We start from the raw sequence: 12,500 nt of genomic DNA, 5'->3' as shown, positions 1-12,500 counted from the left end.
GGCCCTCGCTACATATTCGTCGCCAAACCCACTGGCTCCAGGTCATCTATAAGTCTTTGCTAGGTAAAGCTCCGCCTTATCTCAGCTCACTTGTCACCATAACACCCACCTGTAGCATGCGCTCCAGCAGGTATATCTCACTGGTCATCCCCAAAGCCAGCACCTCTTTTGGCTGGTTTTCCTTCCAGTTCTCTGCTGCCCATGACTGGAATGAATTGCAAAAATCACTGAAGTTGGAGACTGATATCTCCCTCACTAACTTTAAGCGTCAGCTGTCAGATCATATTACCGATCACTGCAGCTGTACACAGCCCATCTGTAAATAGCCCATCCAACCAACTACCTACCTCATCCCATATTCGTTTTTGTTTTTCTGCTCTTTTGTACACCAGTATTTCTACTTGCACATCATCTGCTCATCTATCACTCCAGTGTAAATTGCTCAATTGTAATGATTCACCACTATTGGCCTATTTATTGCCTGACCTCCCTTATCTTACTTCATTTGCACACACTGGATATAGACTTTTCTATTGTGTTATTGACTGTACATTTGTTTACGTGTAACTCTGTGTTGTTGTTTGTGTCACACTGCTTTGCTTTATCTTGGCCAGGTCGCAGTTGTAAATGAGAACTTGTTCTCAACTGGCCTACCTGGTTAAATAAAGGGTTAGGGTTATATATATAAATACCTGGTTAAATAAAGGGTTAGGGTTATATATATAATATATAAATACCTGGTTAAATAAAGGGTTAGGGTTATATATATAATATATAAATACCTGGTTAAATAAAGGGTTAGGGTTATATATATATAATATATAAATACCTGGTTAAATAAAGGGTTAGGGTTATATATATATAATATATAAATACCTGGTTAAATAAAGGGTTAGGGTTATATATATAATATATAAATACCTGGTTAAATAAAGGGTTAGGGTTATATATATATAATATATAAATACCTGGTTAAATAAAGGGTTAGGGTTATATATATATATATAAATACCTGGTTAAATAAAGGGTTATGGTTATATATATATAAATACCTGGTTAAATAAAGGGTTAGGGTTATATATATAATATATAAATACCTGGTTAAATAAAGGGTTAGGGTTATATATATAATATATAAATACCTGGTTAAATAAAGGGTTAGGGTTATATATATAATATATTAATACCTGGTTAAATAAAGGGTTAGGGTTATATATATAATATATAAATACCTGGTTAAATAAAGGGTTATATATATAATATATAAATACCTGGTTAAATAAAGGGTTATGGTTATATATATATAAATACCTGGTTAAATAAAGGGTTAGGGTTATATATATAATATATTAATACCTGGTTAAATAAAGGGTTATGGTTATATATATAATATATAAATACCTGGTTAAATAAAGGGTTAGGGTTATATATATAAATACCTGGTTAAATAAAGGGTTAGGGTTATATATATAAATACCTGGTTAAATAAAGGGTTAGGGTTATATATATAATATATAAATACCTGGTTAAATAAAGGGTTATGGTTATATATATAATATATAAATACCTGGTTAAATAAAGGGTTAGGGTTATATATATAATATATAAATACCTGGTTAAATAAAGGGTTAGGGTTATATATATAATATATAAATACCTGGTTAAATAAAGGGTTAGGGTTATATATATAATATATAAATACCTGGTTAAATAAAGGGTTAGGGTTATATATATAATATATAAATACCTGGTTAAATAAAGGGTTATGGTTATATATATAATATATAAATACCCGGTTAAATAAAGGGTTAGGGTTATATATATAATATATAAATACCTGGTTAAATAAAGGGTTAGGGTTATATATATAATATATAAATACCTGGTTAAATAAAGGGTTAGGGTTATATATATAATATATAAATACCTGGTTAAATAAAGGGTTATATATATAATATATAAATACCTGGTTAAATAAAGGGTTAGGGTTATATATATAATATATAAATACCTGGTTAAATAAAGGGTTAGGGTTATATATATAATATATAAATACCTGGTTAAATAAAGGGTTAGGGTTATATATATAATATATAAATACCTGGTTAAATAAAGGGTTATGGTTATATATATAATATATAAATACCCGGTTAAATAAAGGGTTAGGGTTATATATATAATATATAAATACCTGGTTAAATAAAGGGTTAGGGTTATATATATAATATATAAATACCTGGTTAAATAAAGGGTTAGGGTTATATATATAATATATAAATACCTGGTTAAATAAAGGGTTATATATATAATATATAAATACCTGGTTAAATAAAGGGTTAGGGTTATATATATAATATATAAATACCTGGTTAAATAAAGGGTTAGGGTTATATATATAATATATAAATACCTGGTTAAATAAAGGGTTAGGGTTATATATATAATATATAAATACCTGGTTAAATAAAGGGTTAGGGTTATATATATAATATATAAATACCTGGTTAAATAAAGGGTTAGGGTTATATATATAATATATAAATACCTGGTTAAATAAAGGGTTATGGTTATATATATAATATATAAATACCTGGTTAAATAAAGGGTTAGGGTTATATATATAATATATTAATACCTGGTTAAATAAAGGGTTAGGGTTATATATATAAATACCTGGTTAAATAAAGGGTTAGGGTTATATATATAATATATAAATACCTGGTTAAATAAAGGGTTAGGGTTATATATATAATATGTAAATACCTGGTTAAATAAAGGGTTATATATATAATATGTAAATACCTGGTTAAATAAAGGGTTATGGTTATATATATAATATATAAATACCTGGTTAAATAAAGGGTTAGGGTTATATATATAATATATTAATACCTGGTTAAATAAAGGGTTAGGGTTATATATATAAATACCTGGTTAAATAAAGGGTTAGGGTTATATATATAATATATAAATACCTGGTTAAATAAAGGGTTAGGGTTATATATATAATATGTAAATACCTGGTTAAATAAAGGGTTATATATATAATATATTAATACCTGGTTAAATAAAGGGTTATGGTTATATATATAATATATAAATACCTGGTTAAATAAAGGGTTAGGGTTATATATATAATATATAAATACCTGGTTAAATAAAGGGTTAGGGTTATATATATAATATATAAATACCTGGTTAAATAAAGGGTTAGGGTTATATATATAATATATACATACCTGGTTAAATAAAGGGTTAGGGTTATATATATAAAGGTAAAATAAAATACATGTCTCCTCCAGGCTCATGAGTCTCTGACCAGCGGTCACCTCCCGGCCCCAGAAGACACCCTTCAGCACCTGGCCGCTCTCAGGCTCCAGTTCCTCCACGGGGACGAGGCCCGGGGCAGCTGGTCTCTGGACACTGTCTACCCTGTAGGGAGGCTCCGCGCACGCATCCTGCACTTCACCAAGGTACTTATATATTTGTCATAAGCCCTCAGGTTTACAGTGCATTCGGAAAGTGTGAATAAGGTATTTCAGTTTTAAATTTTTAATAAATGTGACAAAATGTCTGTCTCAGATTGACCCTGTGTGGCTTGACACAACTGCGTGTGAGCATACATATGTACAATGTGTGCCATCTGGGGAGGTTGACAACTACGCAAATTTCAAATTTACGTTTGTATTGTATAGGTGGACTAACAATGTGGGGTTGTATAGGTGGACTAGCAATGTGGGGTTGTTTTTTATATTTTTGGACTAACAAAGTGGGATTGTTTTGTATAGGTGGGCGCGGCGGGGCCTGTGGGCCAAACCCTTGAGCGGAGGCGGACCAGCTTCCTGGACGGGACACTGCGCCGCAGCGGGCTGAAGACGGGCTCCATGAAGAAACAGAAGATGGAGGAGGAACAGGTAGCCTAGCGGTTAGAGGAGGAACAGGTAGCCTAGCGGTTAGAGGAGGAACAGGTAGCCTAGCGGTTAGAGGAGGAACAGGTAGCCTAGCGGTTAGAGGAGGATCAGGTAGCCTAGCGGTTAGAGGAGGATCAGGTAGCCTAGCCTAGCGGTTAGAGGAGGAACAGGTAGCCTAGCGGTTAGAGGAGGATCAGGTAGCCTAGCGGTTAGAGGAGGATCAGGTAGCCTAGAGGTTAGAGGAGGATCAGGTAGCCTAGCGGTTAGAGGAGGATCAGGTAGCCTAGCGGTTAGAGGAGGAACAGGTAGCCTAGCGGTTAGAGGAGGAACAGGTAGCCTAGCGGTTAGAGGAGGATCAGGTAGCCTAGCGGTTAGAGGAGGATCAGGTAGCCTAGCCTAGCGGTTAGAGGAGGAACAGGTAGCCTAGCGGTTAGAGGAGGATCAGGTAGCCTAGCGGTTAGAGGAAGAACAGGTAGCCTAGCGGTTAGAGGAGGATCAGGTAGCCTAGCGGTTAGAGGAGGATCAGGTAGCCTAGCGGTTAGAGGAGGAACAGGTAGCCTAGCGGTTAGAGGAGGAACAGGTAGCTTAGCGGTTAGAGGAGGATCAGGTAGCTTAGCGGTTAGAGGAGGATCAGGTAGCCTAGCGGTTAGAGGAGGATCAGGTAGCCTAGCGGTTAGAGGAGGATCGGGTAGCCTAGCGGTTAGAGGAGGATTGGGTAGCCTAGCGGTTAGAGGAGGATCAGGTAGCCTAGCGGTTAGAGGAGGATCGGGTAGCCTAGCGGTTAGAGGAGGATTGGGTAGCCTAGCGGTTAGAGGAGGATCAGGTAGCCTAGCGGTTAGAGGAGGAACAGGTAGCCTAGCGGTTAGAGGAAGAACAGGTAGCCTAGCGGTTAGAGGAGGAACAGGTAGCCTAGCCTAGCGGTTAGAGGAGGAACAGGTAGCCTAGCGGTTAGAGGAGGAACAGGTAGCCTAGCGGTTAGAGGAGGAACAGGTAGCCTAGCGGTTAGAGGAGGATCGGGTAGCCTAGCGGTTAGAGGAGGAACAGGTAGCCTAGCGGTTAGAGGAGGATCAGGTAGCCTAGCGGTTAGAGGAAGAACAGGTAGCCTAGCGGTTAGAGGAAGAACAGGTAGCCTAGCGGTTAGAGGAAGAACAGGTAGCCTAGCGGTTAGAGGAGGAACAGGTAGCCTAGCCTAGCGGTTAGAGGAGGATCAGGTAGCCTAGGGGTTAGAGGAGGAACAGGTAGCCTAGCGGTTAGCGGAGGATCAGGTAGCCTAGCGGTTAGAGGAGGAACAGGTAGCCTAGCGGTTAGAGGAGGAACAGGTAGCCTAGCGGTTAGAGGAGGATCAGGTAGCCTAGCCTAGCGGTTAGAGGAGGAACAGGTAGCCTAGCGGTTAGAGGAGGATCAGGTAGCCTAGCGGTTAGAGGAGGAACAGGTAGCCTAGCGGTTAGAGGAGGAACAGGTAGCCTAGGGGTTAGAGGAGGAACAGGTAGCCTAGCGGTTAGAGGAGGATCAGGTAGCCTAGCGGTTAGAGGAGGAACAGGTAGCCTAGCGGTTAGAGGAGGAACAGGTAGCCTAGCGGTTAGAGGAGGATCGGGTAGCCTAGCGGTTAGAGGAAGAACAGGTAGCCTAGCGGTTAGAGGAAGAACAGGTAGCCTAGCGGTTAGAGGAAGAACAGGTAGCCTAGCGGTTAGAGGAGGAACAGGTAGCCTAGCCTAGCGGTTAGAGGAGGATCAGGTAGCCTAGGGGTTAGAGGAGGAACAGGTAGCCTAGCGGTTAGCGGAGGATCAGGTAGCCTAGCGGTTAGAGGAGGAACAGGTAGCCTAGCGGTTAGAGGAGGAACAGGTAGCCTAGCGGTTAGAGGAGGATCAGGTAGCCTAGCCTAGCGGTTAGAGGAGGAACAGGTAGCCTAGCGGTTAGAGGAGGATCAGGTAGCCTAGCGGTTAGAGGAGGAACAGGTAGCCTAGCGGTTAGAGGAGGAACAGGTAGCCTAGGGGTTAGAGGAGGAACAGGTAGCCTAGCGGTTAGAGGAGGATCAGGTAGCCTAGCGGTTAGAGGAGGAACAGGTAGCCTAGCGGTTAGAGGAGGAACAGGTAGCCTAGGGGTTAGAGGAGGAACAGGTAGCCTAGCGGTTAGAGGAGGAACAGGTAGCCTAGCGGTTAGAGGAGGAACAGGTAGCCTAGCGGTTAGAGGAGGATCAGGTAGCCTAGCCTAGCGGTTAGAGGAGGAACAGGTAGCCTAGCGGTTAGAGGAGGATCAGGTAGCCTAGCGGTTAGAGGAGGAACAGGTAGCCTAGCGGTTAGAGGAGGAACAGGTAGCCTAGCGGTTAGAGGAGGATCAGGTAGCCTAGCGGTTAGAGGAGGATCAGGTAGCCTAGCGGTTAGAGGAGGAACAGGTAGCCTAGCGGTTAGAGGAGGAACAGGTAGCCTAGCGGTTAGAGGAGGATCAGGTAGCCTAGCCTAGCGGTTAGAGGAGGAACAGGTAGCCTAGCGGTTAGAGGAGGAACAGGTAGCCTAGCGGTTAGAGGAGGAACAGGTAGCCTAGCGGTTAGAGGAGGAACAGGTAGCCTAGCCTAGCGGTTAGAGGAGGAACAGGTAGCCTAGCGGTTAGAGGAGGAACAGGTAGCCTAGCGGTTAGAGGAGGAACAGGTAGCCTAGCGGTTAGAGGAGGAACAGGTAGCCTAGCGGTTAGAGGAGGATCAGGTAGCCTAGCGGTTAGAGGAGGAACAGGTAGCCTAGCGGTTAGAGGAGGAACAGGTAGCCTAGCGGTTAGAGGAGGAACAGGTAGCCTAGCGGTTAGAGGAGGAACAGGTAGCCTAGCGGTTAGAGGAGGAACAGGTAGCCTAGCGGTTAGAGGAGGATCAGGTAGCCTAGCGGTTAGAGGAGGAACAGGTAGCCTAGCGGTTAGAGGAGGAACAGGTAGCCTAGCGGTTAGAGGAGGAACAGGTAGCCTAGCCCTTGAGGAAGGTACTAATAAAGTATCGTTCTTGTTCAGATGCTGGAGATGTGGGTGAAGGAGGAGACTTCAGCCACCAGAACCTCCATCGTAGAGAAGTGGTCCAGACTTCAGGGACTGGACCAGCACACTGCCATGCTCAAATACATGAATATCATCAAGGAGTGGCCCGGATATGGGTCCACACTGTTCGACGTAGAGGTAACTACATGACAACACAGACTAGCGTCCTGTCCAGGGGGTGGCCTTCAAGCTGCAGAGCCCTGCGGTTGCAGGCGGTGCAGTTGCCATACCAGGCGGTGATGTACCCCAACAGGATGCTCTCATATGTGCATTTCTAAAAGTTTGTGAGAGTCTTAGGGGCCAAGCCGATGTTGCGTGTTCTTCAACGCACTGTCACACACACACTGTCACACACACACTGTGTGTGTGGGCCATTTCAGATAGTCGGTGATGTGCACTCCGAGGAACTTTAAGCTTTTCACCTTCTCCACTGCGGTCTCGTCGATGTGGATAGGGGCGTGCTCCTGCTTTTTCCTGAAATCCACGATCCATGGGATCCAATAGTGGGCTTTTGCACAGATGTGGCTCCATCTATGGAGGCACGGTGGTCAGGCCTCTGCACGCTAGTTGTAAATGTGGCTCCCTCTGCCATATGGACATATTGATACACCAAGAGCTTGGTGGGTATCGAGGGGGAGTGTTGGAAACATTTTACACATTGAGAGAGGAACTGTTGTCATTCACAATGGATGTAGAAATAATAATTTTAAAACAGACTTGGTTGACTTTCTTTGTAATGAAACAAACTGAACAAACTGAATTTAAGAAAACAGGAGAAATTCAAAAACATTCTCCAGATGAGTGACAGAATCAGTAGGTAACGGGGCGAAGGGGAGGTAACGGGGCGAAGGGGAGGTAACGGGGCGAAGGGGAGGTAACGGGGCGAAGGGGAGGTAACGTAACGCGGAGAAGGGGAGGTAACGTAACGCGGAGAAGGGGAGGTAACGTAACGCGGAGAAGGGGAGGTAACGTAACGCGGAGAAGGGGAGGTAACGTAACGCGGAGAAGGGGAGTTAACGTAACGCGGAGAAGGGAAGGTAACGCAGGGAAGGTAACGTAACGCGGAGAAGGGCAGGTAACGTAACGCGGAGAAGGGAAGGTAACGTAACGCGGAGAAGGGAAGGTAACGCAGGGAAGGTAACGCAGGGAAGGTAACGCAGGGAAGGTAACGTGACGCGGAGAAGGGAAGGTAACGTAACGCGGGGAAGGTAACGTAACGCGGGGAAGGTAACGTAACGCGGGGAAGGTAACGTAACGCGGAGAAGGGAAGGTAACGTAACGCGGAGAAGGGAAGGTAACGTAACGCGGGGAAGAGAAGGTAACGCGGGGAAGGGAAGGTAACGCGGGGAAGGGAAGGTAACACGAGGAAGGTAACGTAACGCGGAGAAGGGAAGGTAACGTAACGCGGAGAAGGTAACGTAACGCGGAGAAGGGGAGGTAACGTAACGCGGAGAAGGGGAGGTAACGTAACGCGGAGAAGGGGAGGTAACGTAACGCGGAGAAGGGGAGGTAACGTAACGCGGAGAAGGGGAGGTAACGTAACGCGGAGAAGGGAAGGTAACGCAGGGAAGGTAACGTAACGCGGAGAAGGGCAGGTAACGTAACGCGGAGAAGGGAAGGTAACGTAACGCGGAGAAGGGAAGGTAACGCAGGGAAGGTAACGCAGGGAAGGTAACGTGACGCGGAGAAGGGAAGGTAACGTAACGCGGGGAAGGTAACGTAACGCGGGGAAGGTAACGTAACGCGGGGAAGGTAACGTAACGCGGAGAAGGGAAGGTAACGTAACGCGGAGAAGGGAAGGTAACGTAACGCGGGGAAGAGAAGGTAACGCGGGGAAGGGAAGGTAACGCGGGGAAGGGAAGGTAACACGAGGAAGGTAACGTAACGCGGAGAAGGGAAGGTAACGTAACGCGGAGAAGGTAACGTAACGCGGAGAAGGGAAGGTAACGTAACGCGGAGAAGGGAGGGTAACGTAACGCGGAGAAGGGAGGGTAACGTAACGCGGGGAAGGTAACGCGGGGAAGGTAACGTAACGCGGGGAAGGTAACGTAACGCGGGGAAGGTAACGCGGAGAAGGTAATGTAACGTAACGCGGGGAAGGTAACGTAACGCGGGGAAGGTAACGTAACGCAGGGAAGGTAACGTAACGCGGAGAAGGGAAAGTAACGTAACGCGGAGAAGGGAGGGTAGCGTAACGCGGAGAAGGGAAGGTAACGTAGCGCGGAGAAGGGAAGGTAACGTAGCGCGGAGAAGGGAAGGTAACGTAACGCGGAGAAGGGAAGGTAACGTAACGTGGAGAAGGGAGGGTAACGTAACGCGGAGAAGGGGAGGTAACGCGGAGAAGGGAAGGTAACGTAACGCGGAGAAGGGAAGGTAACGTAACGCGGAGAAGGGAAGGTAACGTAACGCAGAGAAGGGAGGGTAACGTAACGCGGAGAAGGGAGGGTAACGTAACGCGGAGAAGGGAGGGTAACGTAACGCGGAGAAGGGAGGGTAACGTAACGCGGAGAAGGGGAGGTAACGCGGAGAAGGGAAGGTAACGTAACGCGGAGAAGGGAAGGTAACGTAACGCGGAGAAGGGAAGGTAACGTAACGCGGAGAAGGGAGGGTAACGTAACGCGGAGAAGGGAAGGTAACGTAACGCGGAGAAGGGAAGGTAACGTAACGCGGAGAAGGGAGGGTAACGTAACGCGGAGAAGGGAAGGTAACGTAACGCGGAGAAGGGAAGGTAACGTAACGCGGAGAAGGGAAGGTAACGTAACGCGGAGAAGGGAAGGTAACGTAACGCGGAGAAGGGAAGGTAACGTAACGCGGAGAAGGGGAGGTAACGCGGAGACGGGAAGGTAACGTAACGCGGAGAAGGGAGGGTAACGTAACGCGGACTTGATCATACTTGGTATCTGACCTGTCTGTTTATGTCTCGGTCTCTCTCTCTCTGTCTCCTCAGTGTAAAGAAGGAGGCTTTCCTCATGACCTGTGGCTGAGTGTGAGTGCAGAGAACGTGTCGGTCTACAAGAGAGGAGAACCCAAACCTCTGGAGACGTTCCCCTACGAACACATCATCTTCTTCGGATCTCCCCAGGCCACTACCTATAAGATCACAGTGGACGACAGAGATATGTTCTTTGAGACACCTCTGGTACAGTATTATACCATAATACAACAATATAGATTAGAAATGACCAGTAGTAGCCTGGTCCCAGGTCTGTTTATAACACCAGATTATAAATGACCAGTAGCCTGGTCCCAGGTCTGTTTATAACACCAGATTAGAAATGACCAGTAGCCTGGTCCCAGGTCTGTTTATAACACCAGATTAGAAATGACCAGTAGCCTGGTCCCAGGTCTGTTTATAACACCAGATTAGAAATGACCAGTAGTAGCCTGGTCCCAGGTCTGTTTATAACACCAGATTAGAAATGACCAGTAGCCTGGTTCCCAGGCCTGTTTATGCTCATGCCAACTCCATTAGTGTCAACAGACATGTTTGGCACGACAATGAGTGACAGAGAATTGACATGATAGCACAAACAGACTGGACCCCCAGGCTAGCCTTTCAGAATGTCAACCAACAAAGCCTTGGCTGTTATGATGCTTTTAAACAAGTATCTGTTCAGTGTGCATCGTTCATTTGTTTGTTTTCCCTGCTGTTAAAACTCTCATCTGGGGTGTTTCAGGTTGGAGAGATCACTAAGATCATGAAAGCCTACATCAACATGATAGTAAAGAAGAGATGCAGTGTCAGATCTGGGCCCAGCTACGGAACCAACTGGATCAGGTGATTAGGGACAGGACACAGCCCAGTTGGCTTCCTACCGCCAATGACCAGAAGGCTACAAGGCAGCAGGGTCCATGAAGACAGGACTGTTCTCCTCAACTCAGATGTCTGAATAACTGAAAGCAGGCTGCTATTCAGCTACTCCAGAACTCGTCCAACTCCCGGTGTCCCTCAGTGTGGTACGCCAAGCCAACATTCTAGAACATGCTAAAAGGCGGAACTGCGTTCCTCAACCGTTTCCTATTGCTATTCTATAGCTGTCGACAGAGTGGATACCACGTTACCTTCTGCTATTATTTACATCAATTTATCAATAGTATGGACCAATCAGGATGTCACATCATATTTCCTTCTGTATCAAGTTCTAGCATTTTCCAATGGATTGAGAGAGAAATGTTTCACTGTCAAGCCTTCCCCTGACTAGCTCCCCTTTCCTTATAAGAATGTTGTGTCTATTTTTAAATTGGCAAGTGTTATTATTTTTATTATAATAACATATGTAAATGAATGGGCGCCCAACTATACCGTTATATATTTACAATGAGAAGAAGTTATTTGTCTAAGTAAGGTTGAAAGACTTTCCCCTCAGGTTTTTCTGAGCAATAGGAGTTGAATCCCAAACCAACCCAGGGAGTTGAACCTCTTTACATTTGAATGCCTTAAATGGGTTCACTGCTTCCATCCATGTGGTTATTCGTCTACTTTGGACTGTAAGTAATAGTTTTGACTTTCAGGAATGGCATCCCCAAGCCAGCGTTATGTCAGGGTTAATAGCTTGATGGTTATAACCAGTTATAATGCTTGTGGCAGAAGCTGCTATTCTTTAGCCTGGTCCCAGATCTGTTTGTGCTATTGCCTCCTCTGAGTATGAAGCTTAACATGTTTGAAATGACAATTCCATAAGAAGTTGGCAAAAGAGCAGAAAAGCAGGCTGGTGCCCAAAGCTAGCCATTCTACCCAGTGCCCGAGAAGCAGGTTTTTAACTCTGGTGAAATAACACTTGTATTTTATATAACAAGAACAAACAATACATAATCCATCACTACTATATTCAGATTATTATTTATTTACTATAAAGGCAGTGGTTTAATACAGAACATTTTGCTTAATTCTAAAGAACATCATTATAGAATTTAGTCTGAGGTATTTTCATTTAAATGTTTTATTTGCTATTTTGATTTGAAACCAGATTCATCCTTGTAATGAAATGTTTTGTGTGACTGAAACTGTTTGAAAGAGAGCGTGCCATGTTGAGGAAGGTACTTCCTGGTTTTTGTGTTACTGAAGTATTGTTGGTCACGAGCGATAGAGCAGGGTTAACCATTTGGCACCCCAACTTTTACGAGCAAATATTATCTTAGAAATTGTTGGACGCATGACTGTAAAAAAACACCTGCACCTCAGCTCCAAATGATTCAAATTTTGTCTGTTCTAAAGTATTCCCACGCCTAAGAGACATTGACTGGACACAACATTAGGAACACCTACTCATATTGCGTTTCACCCCCTTTTGCCCTCAGAACAGCCTCAATTTGTCAGGGGCATGGACAATACAAGGTGTCGAAAGTGTTTCCCAGGGATGCTGGCCCATGTTGACTCCAACGCTTTCCACAGTTGTCACCTGGTCAGTCTATGTCCATGGAAAGACCAGGTGTTCATAATGTTTTGTACACTCAGTGTATATATGTGATTGTAAACAAATGTAAGCAAAGTTTGAAATCATTATATTTTAGTCAAATATTATATCCTATTTGGGATTCTTGCGGTCAATTTGCAGTCTACAAAGTGTTCCAGCC

General features: G+C 44.3%; 1 protein-coding gene across 3 annotated transcripts in view; it reads left to right on the top strand.

The window, feature by feature from the left end:
• Positions 1 to 12,500, top strand: part of LOC110502201 (unconventional myosin-X) — a 270,516-nt gene that overhangs the window by 196,016 nt on the left and 62,000 nt on the right. For 2 of the 3 annotated variants that reach the window (XR_016490707.1, XM_090216352.1), the window contains exons 36-40: positions 3,303 to 3,473; positions 3,789 to 3,914; positions 6,903 to 7,064; positions 9,874 to 10,065; positions 10,604 to 12,500. The exon at positions 10,604 to 12,500 is cut by the window's right edge and continues 1,448 nt beyond it. The exons of the other annotated variant lie outside the window; for it this stretch is intronic. Coding sequence is in view for 1 of the 2 variants with exons in the window: in XM_090216352.1 (XP_090072478.1) it covers positions 3,303 to 3,473; positions 3,789 to 3,914; positions 6,903 to 7,064; positions 9,874 to 10,065; positions 10,604 to 10,708 (756 nt within the window). In the remaining variant the exon portion in view is untranslated. The remainder of the gene's footprint in view (positions 1 to 3,302; positions 3,474 to 3,788; positions 3,915 to 6,902; positions 7,065 to 9,873; positions 10,066 to 10,603) is intronic. 3 annotated transcript variants of the gene reach the window in all.

This window comes from Oncorhynchus mykiss, chromosome 22, assembly GCF_057628025.1.
Source record: "Oncorhynchus mykiss isolate SJ-2025 chromosome 22, ASM5762802v1, whole genome shotgun sequence".
Classification (NCBI taxonomy): domain Eukaryota; kingdom Metazoa; phylum Chordata; class Actinopteri; order Salmoniformes; family Salmonidae; genus Oncorhynchus; species Oncorhynchus mykiss.
The sequence above is the reverse complement of the archived record's forward strand: the minus strand, read 5'-3'. Positions and strand labels throughout refer to the sequence as shown.